We start from the raw sequence: 24796 nt of genomic DNA, 5'->3' as shown, positions 1-24796 counted from the left end.
TTCTCATTATTCCACCTCTGTTACGTGTAATCAGCATTGTATGCAGATGAAAAATGTAGGAAAAAGATGCAGTACATGTGAACACATCACATATATTCTGCCACAGAATTTGATCCAGATGTTACTGGCATTATCTTGTGCAATGTGACACAATAAAGCACTATAGTAATATACAATAATAGCATTTTATTTAGAAGTGCCTTTCAGGGTACCAAGGACACTGCACAGATGCATCCCAGATCCCTACTACTACTACAACAAATAATAATAATAATTTTAAATAAAGGAAAATGAATACAACAATAATAATAAATCTAAATGAAAGAATAAAATAAAACTGCATGTTTATATAACTATGAGATAATCAAACTAAAACGTAGACCACTGTGATCACACTGTGTAAAGTAGCATTTAATCTGTCAGTCAGGTTCAACCTTAGTGAATTTAGCAATATATTGGTCAGCTATTGTTTTCATCTAACCAGTTAACTATTCCTGATTAAAGGTAATCGTCACTCTGAAACATATTACATATTTTTATATTCAGCTATTTGTTTCTTGCTTAGTGCTTCTGGTGCTAATGCTTTAGTTAGTTCTGTATTTTCATTATTCCTGTGAGAAGTTAATGGTTGTGTACCACGCTGATGTCACAGCGGGACATTGATAGCACAAGTACAATAAGGGATAAAGGTCAGGTTTCACTGATACATTTACATGCACATTAAATTCTGTTTAAGGTCTATATTCGGGTTGCAGCCATATTCCGAATACGATATTTATATGCATACAGGTATCAGAATATTCCTGCATACATGGTTGTTGTAAGTATGCCAATCTACACATGCTTTTCCTTTCCCGTTGTTATTTTCCAGGAGATTCAAGATGCTGCCATTGGTTGTAGAGTATGCACAGTTAATAGTTTTATTACTACTTTTTCACACTATTTTAATTAGGACTCTAACAGCTCTCACCATCAGAAATGCCTGACAACACCGCCTCGAAATGGAAAGGGTCAGATAAGCATCTGTTAAGCTAAGCATTCTGAATAAGGTGTTTACATGCAACAAATTTCCAATTAAAACATGCATATTCCAGCGGTGGGAATCAGAATATGGGGAATCAGAATATTGTCTTAATCTGAATCGGGCAATCGGATTGCGGCATTTACATGACTCAACATTAATCAGAATATTCCGATTAATATTGGAATATTGATGTGCATGTAAACGCAATCATTGTTAGCTCCTAAAAACATACCATTTTCAGCAATGCATCATAAATTAGAAATCCAACATAAAATTAGTGCAGACAACAAACTCTGGACTCCCAGAATGCAGTGCAGCTACTGTATGTGACAGCTGAGTTCATGTACAGCAGATACGTGGCTCGGTTAGTTAGTGAGCTACTTCTACTAGTGATCTACTAGTTGCCAAGCTGACAAAGTTGACAGTGGTATTGGCATGAAGGTCTGTTTGAGCAGAGTGTATAGATGAGCTCTCAGTCCAGAGAGAGCTGGCCTGACTGAAGGACTAAAGGACTAAAGCGCTGCTGCATCAGTCTCTTTAGTTTAGCATGAAGAAAGGCTAAATCCCAGTGGCACTGCTATCAGTGGGCAGTCCACCAGCACTCTGAGTAATGTAGGAAATGTTAACCAAAGTGAAAGTAGACCAGTGAAAGAAGTTTTAATCAAAAATCAGCTCAGATTTTTAATGACATAAATCTTTTGGACCAGTGAAGATCACATATAAATTATAATTATGAATATTGATAAGTGGATCCAGGTGGATTTTGTATAAATAGTACGCTGTTCATAGCTCAGCAGTAATCATAAAGTAGCAAAGGTGAAATATGGTATGGTTTTAATGTATGCTGTGAGCACTTTGAGAGCTGAGGCACTTTGGGCTGCTGCTGTGACTGAGCACTGGGCTGAGTCCTTCAGCGTGCCGTGGCGCTCACAGTCACGTGACTCCCGCTCGGCCCGTGTGAGAGGAAGCTTGTGTTCAGAGCAGAGCAGAAGTGCGTCGAGCTTCAGCCGGGCTGTACCTCTCGAAATGGGACTAAGAGACGAACTTCTAAAGTCGATATGGCATGCCTTCACAGCGCTGGATTTGGACAAAAGTGGGAAAGTGTCAAAGTCTCAGTTAAAGGTATGATTTTGTAGCATCTAACTTTGCACTATCTCCTAGGTTTAACTATTAAATCACGTATTTCTCTAACGACCTAAATGTCTGCTATGTTTTCTCTTCTCTCAGATGTTATTTTAAGACATAAGAAAGACTGTAACTTATACAAATATTTTAGGTTGCTACAGCCGACTTTCTAACATGGAGAAAAACAAAAACAAACAAAAAAAAAAACAGTTGAGTGTGTTTGAACCAGAGACACTGGACTCACACTACTAGTGAACTGATGTGTGTTAAACTCTAAGCAGGTATATTTTTTGCTGTGGTTTTCTTCTGTCTTATCCAGCAGCTCGATGTCATGTATTGAAACGCCATTAATAGCCTGTGTGGTTTAAGAGCTTTACGTTACTGTTAAAGGGGAAATGTTACGTAGGCTAAGAAATGACTGGTAATTCAGTCATCATTCATTTGCTATCATACCGTGCTGCTTATTGCAAATACCAGTACAGAAACACTCACACAGGTAGTCTAGAAAATCCTGGCCTACCTGCTACTGTCTGAAAATGTTAGGTGTAGTATAATGTTTTGTGTAATACTGTGGTTTTTGGGGTGGAACACTAAAGTTGTGTTGATGCTGTGAGAACAGACTGGACCCACACCCCCACTCCCAGCAAAAAAAAAAAAAAAAAAAAAGTGAAACATTCTTTTAAAACTTTCATTCCTTGTGTTTCGGTCTGTGTGATCTGCTTAAATAGATCCTGAAGAAAATCTATGATGATATTTAACTTTGCTTAGGTTAGTGATGAAATTTATGCAAATTAATGTTAGATTAAGATACTGTTTGTTTAAATAATTTAAAAAACCTAAATAAACTAAAATATTAAAATATCAAGGAACGGAAGAAACAAACAATTGGTTAAAACACCTAAATAAGATAATTACATAGCAGGCATTCAGTTCATATACTATTTTTTACTACTATAGAGCAGGTATTTGAACAAAATTTGTCAAAGTTCATCTATGAAGAATTCTTTGCTTACGAAGGGTCCCGATAAGCAAGTAACATGACTAAATGGTGACAAGTTACCTTTTAATGCTTAACCATTAGTGATAGTTCATAACTATAATAAGACGCATCAGTCCAAAATGGTGATGTTTTGTTTTGCTCTGGTGTTTTTAACTAGTGCCATAGACTCTGAACTGATGAGATATCTTTTGTTTTGTACTTAAGCCAGAGAATAAACTCACCCTTCTCTGTCTAATTATCTTTGAAAATTATTTTTTCATTGTTGACTTTTTTTTAACAAGCCATGTTGTCACTTTAATAATGAAACCAAGGAGTGTAAATTAAATAAAAAAAATCTAAGAAAGTCTGTGAAAAGTTTTTTCTGCACGAGCTGTCTTTGGCTAAAAATGAGCTGCTGAACAACAGCCAGGTTTTTCATACATTGATCAGTTCTGCTATAATATATTTCAAAAATGCGAAAAGGGGGGAAAAAAAAAAAAGACGAATATTTGCCGAGTTTTAAAATGCCAGTGTAACACTACTGGTTGTTGTTATGAGGCTCACACTGACTAGTCTCTTTTTTCTTGAACATATATTTGGTATTTTACAACTACTTGTGATATTTATAATAAACCCAGAAAAGAGTATCATAATATAATTTTTATGCCTCTGCCACTAGGCATCTCTTTGAAGGAAAAGATACATAAAAATAATGTTGTCATAAGTAGAAACATGAAGAACTGTATTAAATATAGGCTAGGGCTGATTTCGTTCTAGCCCAGACCGTAGTTTCACACAGTCTACTTTTGACTGTTGTGTTAAGGGATTACACAGAGTGAAATACCCCTTAGAGTTTTTTTCATTTGGTCTAATTTATTTGTTGGGGTTCATTTATTTAAGCCTGCTTCATTGATACACCCAGAAAACTTCCATGGTGGACATGAAATACAATTGTGAGTGTAATAAACATAAACAAGGTGGATGACTTTCTCAGTCATTTTCAAAATGCCTTTGGAGGAAGTAGAAATACATAGACTAAGCATACATTGTCCAATCAAAGTACAGATTACACGAAAGGACGAAAGAACTGTAAGGTTTGAACAAAAGAGCTGGCTACTGGCAAGCACAGCTTTTCTGTTTACCATGCTTACTATTTGGAAAAGACACGGCATGATTACAGACTTGTGTGTGTGTAAAATAGTTTATGTCTACGATAAGACCTGGTGTTATAAGGCACCATATCTAATGGTTTCATGATAATAATACTGAGTTATTGATATGTAGTAGAATTTTTTAGCCCCATTCAATATCATGACCAGACATCACTCATAATCATTAAATCATGTAAAAATAAAAAAAGGTAGGACTTAATGCTAAGTGATTGTATAAAGTAAGCTATATCACCATACATATAAAGTCACAGGTTTTTATTTTATCATGACTTTCAGGTGCTATCCCATAGCCTGTGCACTGTGATGAAGATTCCTCATGATCCAGTGGCTCTGGAGGAGCACTTCAGAGATGATGATGAGGGACCGGTCTCCAATCAGGGATACATGCCCTACCTGAACAAATTCATCCTGGACAAGGTGAGCTCCTTGTGCACAGTATCGGTAGTTTTGTTGCTGAAAGTGTAACAATGCAATCTATGGAAGACCTCACGAGAGGCGATGATGGTTGTTGTGAGTGACACTTAACATTCCACTGCCATTTAGATGGGCTGTGGGTGTATGAACTGCAACACTTGAATGCTACAGAAGGTTTGTTTGCTGGACGCTTAGGTATGCTGTAGTATCTTCTAGTCTTTCCTTATGAGTCAGACCTTATGAGTAATTATGAAGAAATTAAGTTTGATTAAGTTTGAAGCATGACATATCTATATGGGGTAGTCATTTTGAATGGCTTTTCGAAGCAGTAATGGTTGTTTCTTCCATCTTTGTGAAAGAGGAAGCAGAATAAGGAAGAACTATATTTCACAACACACACGTCTTATTGTGGGATCCAAGAAAATGAATTGAGCGTTAGACAGTGCTGAGTTTTCACATCTTAAACTTTCTTAAGATAAACTTTTGATTTACAATAGTCTAAACTATGTTTAACCTTAAACTCCAGGCTTAATATCCAGTCAGTAATCTTCAAGCATATTACTTAGTAACTACAATGGATTATTTGGTAACTATAGTGGAACTAATAGGAAATATATGCTTGGTGTTGGTGAATTCTGGCAGTCTAAGAGGTTAATGTGCATTAATTAGGTGCCACATTAGTCATTTTAAGCCATTGCTCAGTTTACGAACTCACAGGGTATTTCTTTAGTTTGTAAATGTGTGGTAGTGTTTCACCATCCACAACCAATTTTTTTCACTCCTTTTGAGATCCGCCTTTCCCTTTTCCTTGAACGCCAGCTTGACTCACTGCCAAGTGCTATCTATAGTTTGATTGTACCAAGTGACTCACCACTTTCTTTCTTTCTTTCTCTCTCACTTTTTATATTATATATATATATATATATATATATATATATATATATATATATATATATATTATATAATTTTTTTTTACTGAGTCAGCTTCTTGTCCACTCTACAGTCTGCCACTCTAGAGCCACATAAGTTACACATTCTACTGTATTAGTTTGAGACAATGTCACAATGTTTGTGTAGAACCAGATTTTAGTCAGAAAACTCACCTCTGGACTGTTTTGTGATTTTTTGTGATTGAGTAAAGTGCCTGCTTTCACAGTGTGCAAGTAGTGTTTTATAATTTAAACACTCGTTATAAAAAGCAAGGTCTCAAACACTGGATGGTGCGTTTAGTACTTTGGATAGAAAGCTGTGTTTAGCTGTGGCAGCTAGTGAAATGCTTCTCTCTCTCTCTCTCTCTCTTTCTCTGCATGGACTGTGTATGAACTTCTTCTGACATACACACTATTGAATAAGCACAGATGACTTCAGGTTTCAGCACATGAGTGCTGTCAGTGCATGTGGTGGATTTCTTGGTCTAACAAAAGTGCTGTCCTAGTGTAGTTTTCTGTTTTGTAGGTCAGATGTGAAACAGAGTACTTCTTCCACTACAACATTTGTCTCAGATCCTGAAATGCATTGTTAATGAAGTACCGTGATGTCAGAGGGTGAACAAAAGAGCAGGATTGCTATACAAATGCAAGACCAAAATAGAGCAGCTCTCTTAAAAACCACTGGTACCATGTGTACCATCTTTTTTTTTTTTTTTTTTTTTTTTTTTTAACAATTTGACCCAGTTTATACAATCACATAAAAATGATCAACTTGATATAACTTTTATCAATATGGCTGTATGTAGTTTATTCTATATAGTCTTTGCAGTTGTGCTTAATTATCATTTAAGTAAGTATGAATTATAATAAATATCTATTTCAGTGTTAATAAAAGGGGTATTTTGTGAAGGATTTTGCTATATAGCATGAACATGAAAACCCTTTTCCAGATGTAAGATTGAGGATGGAATTGTGGAAGTGTGTCTTATGCCTGCTTCTGGTGATAAGCCCTGTTTACAAATCTCACTGCCTCTCAGCTCTGTAGAATGCAAATGCCCAGTTTTCTCTGCAGCTCAGCAGCAGTCGTGACCGTTCAGGCCTCCACAAGGCTCCTATTGTGTAGTCCCACAGTGCACAAAACTAAATGGGAGGTGTCTGTGACGTAAACTAGTGCATACTTTTGCAAAAAAAAAAAAAAAGAGCTACTCTTTCAAAACAAACTGTCTTACAAATCCAGCTGTACATTGGTGGATTATGGTGAGACAGCATTTGTGCATGCATGTTATTCGACAGCTAAGGTTGTTTTGACCAGTATAACAGCTATAAATAACAATAGACTGACTCAAAAATACTGTCTGCACATTTACATGTTTTTGCACAGATATCGTTCTGTACTACTGTAGAATTTTTCTTGTAAACCCCAAGGACACATTTGTGGCACAGTGAGTCATAATCTGCCCTGCAAAGCACTCCAACACCATTTACTACCTTCAGATATTGCTGTGTTCATGGTGACTTGCAAGTGGCAATTCCCACCTCATGGAAAAAAGTGGGAAAAACATGGACGCCTCCACAAAAAAACGTCTTTTGTTTGCTCTGTCAGATGTAAAGCTCATATAAAACTACTTTAACTGCACTTTTACGGTTACAGACCTGAGTGGCTATTGGTTTTGTTCTAACTTCTAACAGGCAACATGTTGACTGAAATTGCAGTACAGCAACAACAGCAAACAATAACGAGTAGCTCAAGAATCAAGCTAGCTAGCGGGCAATAGTGAGGTAGCTTTAGCAACAAGCTCGCTGGCTATCATTAGTGATAACTCTAAAGCTGATGTTTATTTTCTCAAAACAGCAATTATTATGGTCAATGTTATAGGTACAGTGTCTGTATTTTAACTGATCTATAGCCAATATTTCTATAAACTAATTTAAAAGTAGAGAAGGGTACACAGTTTGCACAGTCATGTTAATTTGACGTTACTCCACAAACAGGGAAGGGAATGGTAATTGAGAAGACTGCACCAAGTTGAGGAGTTGCGAACTGATGGGGTGTTTTTGGTGTTTTTTATTGTTTGTAGGTGGGGAATTTGGGGAAAGTGGAAATTTCGCAGCAAAGCTGTAGTGAAGAAGTGGTTTTAGAAATAGGAGTAGATTAGAATTGATAAATTGCCATAGAAAAGGATATTTTCAATCCTGCGTTGGCACATTCCTGTACAGGTACAATTATTTAAACTAAGTTTATTAAGCCATCATGTAAGAAATAAAACTATACAGGGATAGCATGGTGGCGCAGCAAGTAGTGTGTGTCCTTTCCAGAGTGTATTCCTGCCTTGCATCTAGTTTTCCTGGGATATCCTCCAAGATGAATAAAAATAAATGAATGTTGAATGCATTATTGGCATCCTTCTCATTCAGTTGTTCTATCCCACACACTTACAGACAGGTCACCAGAACTATATAACTGCAGTGTAGTGGAAATAGGGATTAGGCCCTTCATGTGACGTTTAAAGGTACATTCATTTATTCATTCATATTCAGTACACGCTTTTTCCTGGTCAGGGTTGTGGTTTATCTGGAACCTATCCAGGGAACACTAAACAGAAGGCAGGAACACACTCTGGATGGGATGCCAATCCATCTAAAACCACCATGTGCACGAACAAACATTTACATACCAATTTACACACTCATTCACACTTTGGGGTTAGTATAGCCAGTTCATCTGCCAGCATTTTTATGAGGTGGGAGGAAACTGGAGAAGCCAGAGGAAACCCACAAAAAAGTGGGAGAACATGCAAAACTCTACACAGACTGTAACCGAAGCTCAAGACTAAACCAGGAACCCTGGAGCTGTGAGGCGGCAATGCTACCCACTGTACCACCCTCTAATGGGCAGCTAAAACAACAGCCAAACATTATTGACATCTTTCGTTGAAATACGTGAAGAATTAATATATTAAATGAATAACATGCAATACTAGACATTTTGTGCTTAAACATTTGGATATACTAAAAAAATGTAACTCAATTCATTCATCTTCAGTACCTGCCTTATAGTGGTCAGGGGTGCAATGGATCCAAATCGTATACTGGGAATGCCAGACACAAGGCAGGAATACACAGAGTTCATTATAAGGCACCACACACAAACACACTCACACTCATTTACAGATTGCCTAGTTTCTTAGTTGGTGTTTCTCATTTGCAGTAATCTGTGGCAACTTGACTGCTCTGGTTGGGAAAATTAAACAAATTGTGAGTTGGTTGAGGATGAAGTAGTCATGAGTGAGTTTTTAAATGCTTACTTCTGTGCTAGTTTGTTTTTCAATAGGTAACATTAGCAGTGAAAGAAAAAGAGCAACTGGCTTCTAAATAAAAATGTTTATTAGCTCTCAGTATTCCATCAAATGGATTGTTTGAATTGAGGATGTTTGCTTGGCTGTCCTGCTTGGAGCTGTCCTGCTTCCCAGTAGGAGCTTGTGTGAATTAGGCACTGGATGGCTCCTTATTATCAGCAGCTTTGGCTAGTGTTCCAGAGGTAGCCCTGGGAACACTGATCCTGTGCCAGGAGAAAGCATGCAGAACTGTGTGTTCCAATCACCATTTCAGTTTTTTGTAATAGATTTTCTGGTCTGTGTGTCTGTTGCGCTCTCTCTATCTCTCCGTCACTCACTTCAGGTACAGGACAACTTTGATCGAGTGGACTTTAACAGGATGTGCTGGACGCTGTGTGCCAGGAAAAACCTCAACAGAAATCACTTACTCATCTCTGATGATGACGCATTTAAGATCTGGTGCATATTTAACTTTCTCTCTGAGGACCGGTACCCCTTGGTCATAGTCACAGAGGAGGTAAGACACATACTACTGTGTGACTGTGTGGAAACAGTATTTAGTCTCTGTAACCACTGAAGAAAAAAAAAAAAGTTGACCTCCTAACAATATGTACAGCCAGCATGTTTGGAAATGTTGTTGATATGTAAGAGATAAAAACCAATGAATTAGAAGTGTCCTGATATTTAAAAAAAATTGGACATGGTGAAAGTGAAGAACACCATGACATGTAGTGGATTTCCTCCATAAAGTTCATTTTGTTGTTGTATTGGAAGTTTTCATGTATTTATACCATAGACACTAGTGAGTAAAAACAGAGGCTTGTAGATGTAAGTTTTTTTTAGTCATAACTAAATAAGATGAAAATAGTAAGATCATTATTTTAAGTAGCTAACTTTCTAGTCCCCCACACTCATAGGCTAACATTACCATTATTCAACTGTTGCTATGGTCTATTTTTCTATAGCACTAACTCTGCTGCCTCTTATTCCTCTCAAGACAAATTAACACTCATGTTAATGTTAATTCACTGATGTAATACATTTAATTATTTCCTCTTAATCCTCTTTTAGTGACATGATATTAAAGGCAATAGTGATGTGTATATGTAGGCCATTATAATAAAGAAGTACCAGTAACAAAAAAGGAACTACTCAGCTTCCTGTAATACTCACCAGGATGTACGTTATGACTGAGTTGTTCTCTGTGTTGCCATTGTTATTTTGATTAAGTGGAATGCAGTGTCATAGACTTGTGACTGTATTATTTTTAATAATCTTTGTGAATTTGTTTCTCTGAATCCTTGCCTGCATTAATACAATTAATTTAACAAACATTATAAAACAGTGAAAGTTTGATGTATCTTGTATTAAATATTGCAGTATTAAATACTGCTATATAGAATATCACTTATTATTTTTTAATATTCATGGGCTGAATTTCATGAGTAACCTTCATCCTTTGTATTTTGTCCCACAGATTGAGTATTTTCTGCGTAAGTTGACAGAGGCGATGGGAGGTAGCTGGATCGAGGAGAAGTTTGAGGACTACAAGATGCAGCTGAGCTTCAAACAGCAGTGCCTGAATGTGTGGGAGCTAATCGAGCTGGTCGGCATGGGCCACTTCAGCAAAGGGATGGACCGCCAGACCCTCTCCATGGGCATCAGTGAGGTCTTCCAGGAGCTCATATTGGATGTGTTGAAACAGGTCTCAGCCACACAGATATGGTTCATGTACATCATGAGTCTGTGATGTCTGGTATGGTGCATCTAGGGTGGTCTTTGAGGAATTGATTTGTTTATTTAACTTGAGCTACTGTGTTTTAAGCTATGCGCTGACCATGTAGTTCCTGCACAACTCTCTGCATGGTGTGCAGTGACTGCTGTGTGAGTATGTTTTGGAAAATGCAGGTGGTATCAATGGAACTCTCTGATACCAGTGGTGTTTTCTCTTTTGGTTTTAAATTTGTATGCACAGAAGAGGGGGAAGAGACCATTGCCAAGGCCAGATGCACCACCACAGACAGAGACTAGATACAGAATTACAAAGTAACACAAAATTGCCCATGCTCTTTATAGTTGACTGCCACTTTCAAAGTGGAACCCACTGATGGTTAGGTAAAATCTACTCTATTTTTAGGGTTATATGATGAAAAAAGGCCACAAACGGAAAAACTGGACTGAGCGGTGGTTTCTGCTCCGCCCCAATTCAATCGCATACTATGTGAGTGAAGATCTAGCAGAGAAAAAAGGAGACATACTGCTGGATGGAAACTGCTGTGTTGAGGCAAGCAATATATTTCTAAAACAATCCTGTGTCTTGCGTTATGGTAGCCTAGAAACTCAGGAATCTCCTTATTTCAGTAGCACTCTGTAGATGGTTTGGTAATGCAGATATAGATTACAACTTTATTTAAATAGATGATTACCTAATATTTGAGTACTGGCCTTAAGCCTAAAGGTAACTTTTTTGGTTTATCATTAACTTAAATCTAACCTTACCACAAAGTGATAACACCAATATAAACCTCATTTTAAGTTTATCCAGCCACTTATTATTTTAATAAAGTTGAATGTGAAAGAGTGCATGGGTGATGAAGCTGCTGCAGTATGTTGATATAATTCCTGTATGTTATGTACTCAATTTCCTTCCATTTCCGGCATGATGTGATGAATCACTTCCCTGCCATTTCTTCAGTCTTTACCAGATAAGGAGGGGAAGAAATGCCTTTTCTTTGTCAAGTGCTCAGACAAGAGTTATGAGATCAGTGCCTCTGATAAAAAGAAGAAACAGGAATGGATCCAAGGTTGGAAAATGAACAAGTTACTCTAATTATGCATATAGAAACTACCACTGATATTGATGCTTGTAAACTTTGCTTCATTACTTTATATAAATAATATTACAATATATCAGCAATATTATATAATGTACATAATATTCTCTTTTCTGCCTTTTCTCTTTTCTCTTTGACTCTCAGCCATACAGACATGTATCTCTCTGCTGAAGATAGGCCGTCCAGCACCACATCATGAAGCTCGGCAAAAGCGGCGAGAGCTGCGGCAGAAGCAGCAAGCTGAGCAGGAACAGTTGGAGCTTAGGATGAAAGAACTCCAGACAGCCAACGAGAACAAGCAGAGAGAGCTTGAGGCCATGAGAAAGGTCTGTAAGCCTCTCTCATTATAAATCCTATTAAGTAAGCAAGTGAAACACATCCTTCCAAACACTTCCTTCCCACACCCACCTTCAAGACACAAACATCTCTAAACACAATGTACATCTCTCTTGAGAGAGTAAAACCACGGACTGAGCCTAATCGGATTTAAGCTCATGTATAGCTAAATACGGAACACACTTATGCTGAAGAGGCTCTAAAGAATTGTTGAAGGTTTCAAGGTTTTAGTTAAATTAGTGAATAACAAATGGAAGTGACTATGAGTGTATTTACATATACAACATAATCTGATAACTACTAGATAACTAGATAAATTAGATAACTCTAGTAGTGTGGTGAGCTCGTAGCTTGTAAGTAGTTAAACTATTTTATTATGCCTCCACCACTGAATGGTGGAAGCATTATGTTTTCGGGTTGACTGTCCATGTACCCATCTGCCTGAGATTGTTGTTAGCAAGAAATCTCAAAAAAAAGTGGTTGAAAGTTTGTATGATTTATGTAGAATTATCACTGTAAGCAGCAGATGAACAGATTCGATCAAGGTCACAGCAAAGTCAAATGTCTGAAATAGTTTTTTCTACAATAGATTATTTCCTGCTTGAAGTATATTTTAAGGGTATTTCAGGCATACAAATTAGTAACAAGAGAGACTAGATTTGTGTCTGAGGCATCCCCGTCAACTCTATTGGTGTCAAGTTCTACTTGTTGAATATGACCATATATATTTCTTGTTTGTTGTTTGGAAGTACATCTGACTTTGCAAGTTAATGGCATACATGCACTGAATAATATGATTATTGGGCTAAAATCCGAGTGTGTTTATTTGATCCCTTGAAATGTTATAATGTCTTTTATCTGTTTAAAGTATTATATTACACTATTTACATGACCATTTGAAAGGTCTAGTAACTACCAAAGTCAGATATTGATTGGAATTTTAGTGTGCATGTAAATGCACTAGTAAACCACTGAGAGTTTCTGTTGAAATTATACATTACTGTCTGGTGAATATGCGCAAGAAAGTGGTTGTTCCTGTTTTAGATACTGGTTGCTGTCTCTGAAGTAGGGCACTTTCATTCATGATGCAATACATGTACCACCCTTAGGCACTTTTGTCAGGTATATTGTTCATCCAGTCAGATTTGAGTATGAATCTAACTGCGTTTTTCACTCCTTCATTTATTCTTACTTGAATAAACTCGCTAAACATTTACACAAAACAAGCTTAAGCATTAAGAAGAATTGTTGAGTCTTGATATAGAAGAAGAAGTAGAAGACTTGATGTACAAGAGAGACTTGATGTACGAGAGAGACCTGAAGAAGACTTGATGTACAAGAGAGAGGGCATGAGAAAGGGTTAATTGTGGGTGTAGAGGAAGAAAAAAATATTAACTCTACTTAACCAATGTTTCTGGTAGCTCTTGTTATTCTGACTGTATTTTCCAGTCAAAATGAAGAGCTAGTACATTAGGTAAGCTGTTATGTGTGGGTTTTAGGTTAGCAAAATGTGCAAGGCCCAAAGTAGGTCATAGATTATTATTTGGGCAATGGTAGCAAATTCTTTTGTTATCTCTTGGTTCACTGGCAAGTGAACTAAATTTTGCTCATGGATTTGCAGGGTGAAGTTAATACCTAATCACTAGAGCTGTAATAAATGACTGTACAATGTTATTGTTATTCATCTGAACCATGTTAGCTTATATACATGCTAGCAGCATTACATAACATTTAAGAATTCTAGTAGACTGCTACTGTGCAGACAGTGTGACTTACTCTGATAACAAGTTCCCTTTGTCTGGCACTGGGCTATAGTGTGAATGGAGAACAATTTGCCATTGATCTCTACTGCCTGCCCCACTTGCCCCTTACAGAGATCAGAACAATAAGTGTACTAGGAGAGAGCTATCCAGGCTCAATGCATGCCTGCAGAGCTCATTCTGATACACAGTACCTGCCTTGTATCTCAGCTGTCCCACCTGAGATATCTCACACTACCCTGAGATACTGCAAATGGCACTGGCAGGACGAGTCTCACCCTGACACGTGCTCGTGAATAATGAGAGGTGAGAAAGTAGTGACAGCTGCATTAAGTTGAATGGTGTTACTGAGCATAGCTTCGATTGTTGCAGTTCGAAAAGTAACACTAAATTAAAGAACAGATGTGGTTATAGTGGCTATATGATTGTACAATATCTTGAACTGTTAAGTGTTATTGATAGATAATGTGTCCTGCTTACTGTATACTGCGGCAGAACAAGCAGTAGTGGAGTTACAGCTTTGCAGATGTGTTTTTTTTAACACTTGCACAAAAGAGTGGTCAATTTAACAGGAAAAACTCTGTGGAAATAAACTATCTTGGGTTGGGTTGTGTCTGTCTGGTTTAGTGAGAAGACCTACTGTGTTGGGATTTATTGCTGGCCAAGCTGTCTGTTGCATGCTGGTTTATTACTGTTGTGGTTTTCCCCTGCCCACTTTTAATGCCCATCACTGTTGTGCTTTATGATTTGTAAAGGTCTAATGATCATCTCTTAGGAGCAAACTGCTGGGGTGCCTTTCTTAATTGCCGGTACTTGTAAGATAGCAGATTGTCGACTTACTTACTTGACACTTACGTAAACAAGATAAGCATATTACAGTGTCCTTTTTCAGCAATATAAAAGATACAATCTGTACTCATAGTAATTCCAATACATAGAGTGCATCTGAGGTCATGATTTATATTTTTACTGTAGAGAAAAACACTGAGTTAAAAGCCTGGATGGTAATTTAAGAAATTCATTGGGGGAGCTCCTATCAGCCTGCCAAATTGTATACAAGACATAATACAAATTTATAACAACCATATCCCAGCCCTTGTATAAAAGTATATTGCTAGAGTCTTACCCTTCTACCCTTCTGCATAGAAGATAATAGCACTTACACATATTGTGTCTTTGAATATCACTACAGTTTTAAAAACCAGTACTCATGCTGATATAAACTGGGGGTGAGGAACAGAATATAGATACATAAGTGTGATGCAAGTCTTGACCTCACAACGGATCCTGGGAGTTTAAGGGGTTAATTCAAAATCAGTCTGCATATTTAACCAAAACAACTTGACTTCAATGTTCCAATGACAAGGACATGAAGAATGGAAAGCAGTCTATTATGTAAGGAATAAAACACTACAGGGTGTGATTTTACAGGAAAATAATCAATGATGGTACTGTTACTAGCCCAGAGTTAATTCCAATAACACCATTCTACATATTTTATTCTACATGTACTGCAGCAGTTTGCCAACACTAACCTTTTTTTTTTTATTTATTAAAGAATGACATCCTTTTTCTCCACTCAATGATTAAATGATTACATTTAATATTATGGATCGTCCACAAAATGTTAGTTCCTGTTATGACTTATGTTCTAGCAGCTATAAACAGTTGCTCTGTCACCATCCTCCTCTTTTTGTCTTTTTGAAGTTAATAAGACAAAAATGCATCTTAACCACAAAACGCATAGTCCTTTGTCCTGAAAACATTCCACGACAGAAACGAAAAGAAACAGCTTTATATGTGACTGTTATGGAACGCTGACACCTGAGACTATAAATGCTAAATAAACACCATATCAAAAAGTACATGTTCTATTTATGTGGAGCATCTGTCATGCAGCTCCCTGTGTAAGTTGTTAGTATAGAAACACTAGAAGAAGAAGCCTTTATTTGTCACATATACATTACGGCACAGTGAAATTCTTTTCTTCACGTATCCCAGCTTGTTAGGAAGTTGGGGTCAGAGTGCAGGTCAGCACAGAGTTCACAGTGCTGTGGATTAATAACATTTATACTACCATTTTCCTATAACAATATGCACTGTCGTATTTTATTCCTTACTTATGTTTACATGTTTCACTTATTTTATCATCTTATGCAGTGTGACTTATAAAAACATTGATTATATTTAATATTAAAATTGCATCTCTTGTATTCCTATCACCTTAATAACGAGATGAATTAAACATGTTTGTCATTATCTGTCAATGTTGGCCAGAAACTGGAGGAGGCAGCAGCCACGGCAGCTGAGGAGGAACATAGGCGTCTGCAGACCCAGAACCAATTGGAGGACCTTTACAGAGCTGAAATGGAGAAGGAGAAAATGGTTTTTTTACTAATTCTTACACCATAATATTAGTATTCACACAGCTGAATGGAGCTGAAGTAGAGAAGGAGAAAATGGTTTTTTACTAATTTTTACACCATAATATTAGTATTCACACAGCTGAATGGAGCTAAAGTGGAATAACCACATCACATTATACTTCATCTTCAGTCTTTTCACTGCTGCTCATTTTATTGTCTGGCTATGGCCTAGTTTTGCTAAAAACCGTGTTACTGGAAATTCCCCAATGAAAAAGCCCCTTCTTAGTCTAGGACTGTACTTTGTCTATTGGCACACCCTAATAGAGAGGTGTGCATAAATGAGCAGTTGCGAACTGCGGTGACTTCAGCTACTTTCAGCTATATTTGCAAAAGTTTAGGAAGTTAATTTAAGCGTAACTTCTCTTTTCTACTGTTATTCTCTGAAATGTGGAAGCACACACAGCCATGCAGATCTGATTAATAACAGCAACAGCCCAGAAACACAGGCACTCACACCCTCACTCACATGCACACATACATACACACACAATGAGTATCAGATTAAAACACAGATTTACATTGGGTGAATCACGGCAGTTTTATGGAAACTAGTAAATAAAATTATTCCTAAAAATGACTAAAAATGAATGTAATATAATATACACATTACATACAATAATTCAAATTTCCCATTCAAACAATAGGAAAAACTATTTATATTTGTTCTAAAAATAATAGTTTTTTAAAATTTATTTGTGCCAAAATTATTGACACCCCTAAAGAATAAGTTAACCTAGGGTATAAATATGATGTTTCACACATACAAAATCCCTTTGTTATATATTACTGTGTTTAAAAACAAAGACACGCTACAGCACAAAAGAGACGGATGATTGCTGACATGCACATGTCAAGTAATGGATATGAAAATACACAAGAAGTTAAAAATACCAAAATTTGGGCCATAAGAAAAAGTTTCTGGCACATTTGAAATTTTGCTTGGCTATAGCTAAAGCATTTAACAAGATGATGAACTAAATATATTTGCAGAATTGTTTAACAAAACACAGTCACCCAATCTGAACTCTGTTGAAAACCTGTGGTTTAAATAAGGAAATCCAAATGCACAAACCTTGACTGCAGTGAATAATATGATGGAGTGTTTATTTCCTCTACTAGTTTAGCAAGTTGGCTGGTTGGAGCCAATTTTCTCTTTCAAGTCAGATTAATGGAGCTTTTTCTACTGGAATCAGTATTTAGGGACGTAGATTACATTGTAACTTAACAAACAACTACATTTTAAAAATAGATAATAGGGGAAAATAAAAATATTCTCTTTTAGTCAAGCTCAGAGTGCTACAGTTTACAAAAGTCTCTCTCTGAAGCTGAAATATCCCAGAAGCCCACCCTCCTCCGCAGCTATTAGCCAGTATTGAGGTGTGAATGGATGGGGGTGGAAAATGGTGGGAGTTCCTGTCTGTGCTGTTTACTAACTCCCCCCTCCTCTTTGTTTGATGAACAGCTACAGTCATACTGTATTGAAATGTGATGACCACTTAGGGTCTCGCAAAGTTTGTTTTGGACACTTCCCAGAAAACAAACCAAAATCATCCGTCAAATACTTGGCCCCTGAAATGGAGATTCATATGTAGTTCACATATGTAGTTCGTAGATTCATATGTAGTTCAAGATGTAAATATCCCCATATTAAAGTCAATTGTGTTTCATCTGACAGACACGGATTTGTTTCAAATTCAATGTGCAAAGCAAAAAAAAAAAAAAAAAAAAAATCAAGTTCAAAGCAAAAAAAAAAAAAAAAAACATTGTCTAACTGTACAATTACCTACACACTTTGGGTCATATTCAGACTTACTTACAGATAGTGAAGATTTTTTTTTTACTGAAGTTGCACACAACGGTATTTATACATTAATACAGAATTAAGCACTATTCAAGTTACACAGGAGTTACACACATGGGGTGGAGTTTGCAAAGGTGTGTCTCAGAGCTTGCGTGATGTGGGCTAGAGCGAGTAGTGACACTGTCTGAGACACTTATATTAAATATAGGCCAATATTAAATACATAAATATGACACTATTAATTAAGTAATAGTATTGTCCCTTGTAAGTCAATGAACACATTTTTTGGAATAGACAGCATCTTAATCGGAGGCATTGCTTAAAGTGAGCCATAAGCTTAACCGATGAGTGCTCAGTCAGTTTATCCTTCAAAATGTGAGCATGTTTTCTTTATAGCAGAGCACATCGAATTAACAAAAACTATATCCTGCACACACATTATATTTTCATTACCTCAAGTTAGTATCTTATGGCTTTACTAAGTTGTCCACACAATTATCTGTTGGTGCGCAATATAAGAAAATAAATTCCAAACTCTATATGGATTGAAAGTAGGAAAGATTACAGAAATAGATAAACTGCTATGAAAACTAACTGTAAAAGCATTACAAACTTGTGCTGAAGTTCTAGAACAGTATCTGTTCATCATGAGGTCAGTTATTTCGAACTAGACCTTCAACAGCTGAATGTTTTTAGCAGGTAAACTGTAGTAACATTTATGTGCATGTATTAGGTGAGGCTGCAGATGGAGGAGCAGGTGGCGCAAAAGTCCAGTGAGCTAGAGCAGTATCTGCAGCGTGTCCGGGAGCTGGAGGATATGTACCATCGTCTGGAGGAAGCACTGGAGGAAGAGAGGCAGGCCAGGCAGGATGAAGAGACTGTTCGCAAACTGCAGGCCAGGTATCCACACCACACACAATTTATACACAGATAGGGTAGTATGGGTGTGAAGATCTGAAGATTTGAATAGGTGCAACTATTCAAATCAGAGCGTATTGGGCAAATGTATGTTGTCTTCTTTCTGTTGATTAGGTCCAATACCACACAAACAATCCCTATGTGTAGCTAGCACACTATAATGTATATAAACTATCAGACACATTTTCTTTCACAGTGTCAGTTTTTTTTTAGCTCTCTCTTCAGTCATGAGTCCTCTTTGCATGGGGACCTGGGGCAATACCATCATTTGCAGGTGCTACTCTGTGGTTTTATTTAATTCCAGATCAGTCATGTAGGTGTTTTTTTCCCCACTCCCTTGAGAAAATTACACACCAAATGTACTTTTTTTTTTTTTTTTTTTTTTGGACAACCTCGGCGATGTCCTTTTAATTTTAGTCCCCTCTAGATGCTGCTTCTTGTTTTGGGAAAAAGTTGTTGCTATTCACTGTATTTTGGTTGCCTAATGAGTGTATCCATAGACAAAATATGTTCTTTATGTTCAAACCGATAACCCGCATAAAACATATGATCTTGTTCAATTCAATTCGCTTTTAAAAATAGCGCTTTTAATAATGGACATTGTCCAAAGCAGACTTGTGTAACAAAAACATATAGCAAAAAACAAGCCTGAAAAAATTCCCTCATTCTAATCCGTCTAATTGCTGTCTGGATGCAAGTTTTATCATAATTTATCATAATTTATTACTGGGTGATGTTATTGTCACATAGACACATAGAGACACAAATCCTGTATGGATATCTTATTATCAATCCCAGTGAAAGAGATGTGATCTCCCATTCCTTAAAAATAACATACTTGTAAATGTCTCTTTCATACAATGAATTTTTAATCAAGTATCAATTAATTTGTGCTATTTGCCTCAGAAATACACACCCAAGTAAGCAAATACTAAGACACGCCAATAAAGAACTTTGAATAGTGATGTTAAGCACCAGTACAGATTATACACAGTCCTTTTCAGTGGAGGGGAAAGTAACAGAGACAGTGATGTGAGGTAGAATCCTGCGATTTCTGGCTGTTCCCAGTCTGACCTGCACAGACTTCTTGTCTTCCTGCCTTTGTGCTGACTTATTACCAGCTCAGCACTTTACCAGACCCCACTACAGCCTAGTTTTATTATACATTTTAAGAATGTGACAGAAGGAATATTTTAAAACACTGGGGCACAAATCTTTTTTATTTGTTTTTTTCCCCCTGCACTCATGTGCTAATATATATTCAACCAGAATCTGTCTCTTCAGATTTCACAGGTTGGCAAACAACACTGTTCATATATTTAATGTACAGTTGAGGTCAAAAGTTTACATTCCCCTTTCAGAATCTGCAAAATGTTTATTATTTTACCAAAATAAGAGGGATCATACAAAATGCATGTTATTGTTTATTTAGTGCTGACCTGAATAAGATATTTCACATAAAAGATGTTTACATATAGTCCACAAGAGAAAATAATAGTTGAATTTATAAAAATGACCCCGTTCAAAAGTTTACATACCCTTGATTCTTAATACTGTGTTGTTACCTGAATGATCCACAGCTGTGTTTTTTTGTTTACTGATAGTTGTTCAAGAGTCCCTTGTTTGTCCTGAACAGTTCAGGACTTCAGGGCCCTATCCCACTGACATACATGCACATTTATGAAGCTTAATTGTGTGTATGTGTGTGTATGATATGCATATGCACAGTTGATGAAGCCCAATTTTGTACAGAGCAAAATAATGGCTCTAAAAGCCTTAAGTATAAATTGAATACATCAAAATTGTTCGCAGAAATTTAATTTTGGTTTTCAACTCTTTTCATACATGGAACCAATAAAAGTTTTAATTATGAATCAACCTTTGAAAAGGTTTGCCATGTGTAAAAACTTTAAACTTTATTTCCTAAAACATAATGTAGTCCATGTATAGTAATTTCCATAGATTTCCTTAAATTCATGCTAAAATCTTAACTGTTTTCTGGGATTTTATTGGTTACCGGAATAATATTTATCAGAAGTTTTCTCAGAATTACCTGCTACCCACAGCTAGCATTTTCTAAGCTTTTGAACAAGGTACAGATGAATAGGTTCACTCATGTGATTTAAAGCCAGACTTTGCAGAACAAAAGCAAAACAATAAACCTAGTAGACCCTAAAGCAGGTCTGTGTGTGGCATGTGTGATGCAGATTGCTGGAGGAGGAGGCAGCAAAGCGCTCAGAGCTGGAGCAGATCCACCTGCAGCAACAGCAGGCTATCTCTCAGACGAAGGCCGAGAAGGAGGAGCTGGAGAAAGCACGACTGGAAAAGGAGAGTGCGCTGGAGGACGCCATGCAGCAGCTACAGAGGCTGGAGACAGAGAGGCAGAGCGCACTGGAGCAGTATGAGGTGCTGCACAAGTTTTTATCTGTCCCTATCGTTGTTTTGTCCGTTTACTTAGTACAGTGTCACACCTTTTTGACATCATTAGTAGTATTGTTGTTTAAAGGGGCAGAATGGTATGCACATAGACATGAGATGAAAATTCATGTAATATTCCTGCACTGTTCCTTGGACAAGGAGCTAGTTGGCTCCTAGAGTTTACTAGCATGCTATTTCATTTTATTGGCTCACTCACTGTTTTATACTGATTGCTCCAGTGGTTTATCCTTCTACATATTTAAAAATCTATGGACTACTGTCTTCTCAATCTTTAGTCCAGGCAGGCACTGTATGATTTTAAAAATCTTATGCTGATCACCTGTTAAATATCAGTGATGGCAAAATTGTGCTTTCTGAAGCAACAACGCTTTCCTCCCTACTCTTTTGTAGAAAAGTTAACACAACAAGGTGCAGGCTAGTGGAACCTGGTGGTCACAGTGATGAAGTGCAGATATTCCTTTGTTGATATGAGTTTGTTGGTATGCTGATACGAGTTGATATGAGAGAAAATTCTCTATACCTCTAATTCACTTTCTTAAAACACAAAACACAAGCTATGTTTGTGTTTCTTTGTAATCAGTTTCCAAAGCAGTCACATGGTTGTGTGTGGAAACAAAGCTTTGGACTTGTCTGGTCACATGTTTATGGCAGAACAAATCAAGCACTGATACAATGCTACAGTAAAGTGTGAGCCTCAGAGCCTGAGGATCAAGGGACATCGCTATAAAATACCATCACTTGCAGTTATCCCAGGTTATACAGAGTGGCAATGATTCCCCTGCCAACATTTTTCCTGTTCCTGTTCCTGACAGTTCTGCTTGGATGATGAAATGTGTTGAAATGAAACAGTAGCTTGTTTGTAGATCAAGTCTTTGATAACATTCAATACATTTGAAGTCAGTTGTGGAATTTCAGTCTCAGAACATCTGCATTGTCTTAAGGTATTATCTTTATTTTTGGTGTAGAACGCCCTCAAGTGGCCTGATCTAGTTAAATGTCTGACTTTAGACTGCTTTGATCCTGTGTGTCCTAATGAACAGGAAGTAATGAAGAAACTGGAGGATGCTGCTAATAACACAAAAAGCTGGAAAGACAAGGTGGCCCAACATGAGGGACTCATACGTCTTATACAGCCAGGTAATGATCTGTATTTTTCTCACCTTGCGACCCTTACTGTACCTCTAAAGTATTTAATTTTTATTATAACGCCACCTTTCTTCTTTCCTTTTCTGTACTCTTCTTTAATCCATGCCCTGGTGTGTTTTTCTTCAGTTCCACATGGTATTTCTTGAATGTTCACACATTGCCTTCTTATTTGCATGTGTGTGTGTGTTTGTTTTGTTTGTTCAGGCCCAAAAGGCCCTCAGAAGATCACCAACTGGGGTCCTGCAGCCTTCACAGAAACAGAACTGAGTCTGAGAGAGAAGGACTGGCAGGAGAAGAAAAACAGGCCTGCTCAGACTCAGTAAGGCATTGCTGTTCTGCCTGCGTTACTGCAAAGCATTCTTAACCACTACTGAATGGGGAAACACTGGCCAAGTGGGCTGCGTTCCACTCAAACGGACCTTTGAAACACCTTGTGTGACTGTGTAGTAGACTCTAATTTCGCTGTATCTGTTATCACTCCAGTCATACTGTAACATTGCAGGGCATTGTGTCACTTTTGTGGCTCTTTTGAAGGGATTTATATTCTTGTTTTTATAAAGTACAATATTCTCCATGGATATGTTGATTTAGTTGTATTTTCTGCCAAAGTGGTGACAGATTTTGCACAGAAATAAATAAAATGTCAAAGATTGTTCAATTTAAAGTGGAAAAAACTGTCATTCACCAAGTAATGTCAAAAACATCTAAAAAAAATATCTAACCTGTAACCTTATCAGTTTTTGTGACCTAACTTAGTATTGTTAAAATGGAATTGGGGCACCATGAACAGCAAAATGCATTGAAGGGATGAATGAAGTACTGTGTAGAAATATGTTTTTGTACTTTGTGTAGAATGGCATTTTTTTTAACAACACTGACACAAACAAAATACATTATAGATTCAGTTTTGTTTATGGAGACATGGCTACAGTATTAAGCTGTTATAACACCAGAGTAGTTCTATAATTGAAAGTTTTACAAGATATCAATGTCTTTGAATTTTCTTTTTGTCACAAACAGTATTCTGCATGTTTGTATCAAACTAACATAAAGTTCAGACTTGAGACCTTTTTTTTCTTTATGAAGATTTATTGAAAATTAGAATAAAACGTTACGTTATGTTTAAGTGTCTGAAATCATTAGTTCTGAGGAGTTATAGATTAAATGTAGCACCACTGTAGCCTGTAATACTGGTTATTATAGCTATTAGAATTTTGCAACTAATTATTACTATTTAACTAATTTGTTTTGCAGTAAAGACCTCTAACGTGCATATTTGGTGTAAAGCACAGTTTCCCAGCTCTGCTCTTGCAGCTCTAGTGCCCTGCATGTACCTTTTTACTAAGTGTTTCGTGATTAAATGATTAGTTTTAAAACCACTCTCCAAGGATATTGCAATTACTACCAGCAGATGTCTCCATACACCAGTGAGAGAAGAGGTTCTGGTGCACGTAGAATGGCAATGAATATAAAATTGTATTATTAATATTGGCAGAATGCAAAAGAAATTTTACAATTTTCAGTATTTTACATTTTGGATCATATTACATTGGGATCATATTAGAATTAAATTTTTGCAGAATAGATATTGAAACAGCTTAAAGATATAACCATTGCCCACATGAAGAAAAAGTAAGCTCTTGTAATTCACTTGCAGAAATAATTTAATGGTGTAATTTTTCAGTGTCTGTCATGTTTATCATGTGTTTACGGTATTTGTTAATGACATTTATGGCAAGCTGTGAAAAACACCTGTTACTTATAGCTGTTCTTGGAATTTTTAAAATTTATTTATTTATGTTTTTTTCCCCCACTTTTCTAGCTCTCTTGAGACCTGCTCTAAATACATGATTTATGGCTTAGATTGTTGAAACTCTAACAACCTTTAAACTTGGGGTTAGTGTGTAAGCGTGAATAAATGTGTTACTAATCAAGTGAGAGTGAGAGCTGCTAATAGTTGGACATCTCACACCTTGCCATTGTACTTCAAAAACATGACTGCATTCCTCTTACACTCATATTTTCCATAAACACATTGTGTCTATTAGAGACTAAAATGCTCCAAATCTAAATACAATCAACACACATTTAGACTCACAACCTTGGAGAGCAAATACAGATTGAGGTTAATTTCTAAGATAACATGAGGAAATTAAAT

General features: G+C 36.8%; 1 protein-coding gene across 1 annotated transcript; it reads left to right on the top strand.

Annotated features, from left to right (window-relative positions):
* The first annotated feature begins 1987 nt into the window (after positions 1 to 1987).
* On the top strand, positions 1988 to 24017 carry swap70b (switching B cell complex subunit SWAP70b). The gene is made up of 12 exons (XM_026927106.3): positions 1988 to 2146; positions 4577 to 4717; positions 9322 to 9495; positions 10456 to 10683; positions 11116 to 11262; positions 11674 to 11782; positions 11957 to 12138; positions 16186 to 16293; positions 18869 to 19035; positions 21261 to 21459; positions 22533 to 22629; positions 22843 to 24017. The coding sequence occupies exons 1-12, from the start codon at positions 2051 to 2053 to the stop codon at positions 22959 to 22961; spliced, it is 1767 nt and encodes a 588-aa protein (XP_026782907.1). The 5' UTR covers positions 1988 to 2050; the 3' UTR covers positions 22962 to 24017.
* The last annotated feature ends 779 nt before the right edge of the window (positions 24018 to 24796 follow it).

The sequence above is a fragment of the Pangasianodon hypophthalmus genome, chromosome 6 (genome assembly GCF_027358585.1).
Source record: "Pangasianodon hypophthalmus isolate fPanHyp1 chromosome 6, fPanHyp1.pri, whole genome shotgun sequence".
NCBI classification, from domain to species: Eukaryota; Metazoa; Chordata; class Actinopteri; order Siluriformes; family Pangasiidae; genus Pangasianodon; species Pangasianodon hypophthalmus.
The sequence above is the reverse complement of the archived record's forward strand: the minus strand, read 5'-3'. Positions and strand labels throughout refer to the sequence as shown.

Excerpts from the sequence above, each read along its gene's own strand:
- swap70b (XM_026927106.3), top strand. The coding sequence starts at position 2,051 with ATGGGACTAAGAGACGAACTTCTAAAGTCGATATGGCATGCCTTCACA. Across the intron at positions 2,147-4,576 it reads TGTCAAAGTCTCAGTTAAAG|GTGCTATCCCATAGCCTGTG; the intron begins GTATGATTTTGT and ends CATGACTTTCAG. Across the intron at positions 12,139-16,185 it reads AGCTTGAGGCCATGAGAAAG|AAACTGGAGGAGGCAGCAGC; the intron begins GTCTGTAAGCCT and ends AATGTTGGCCAG.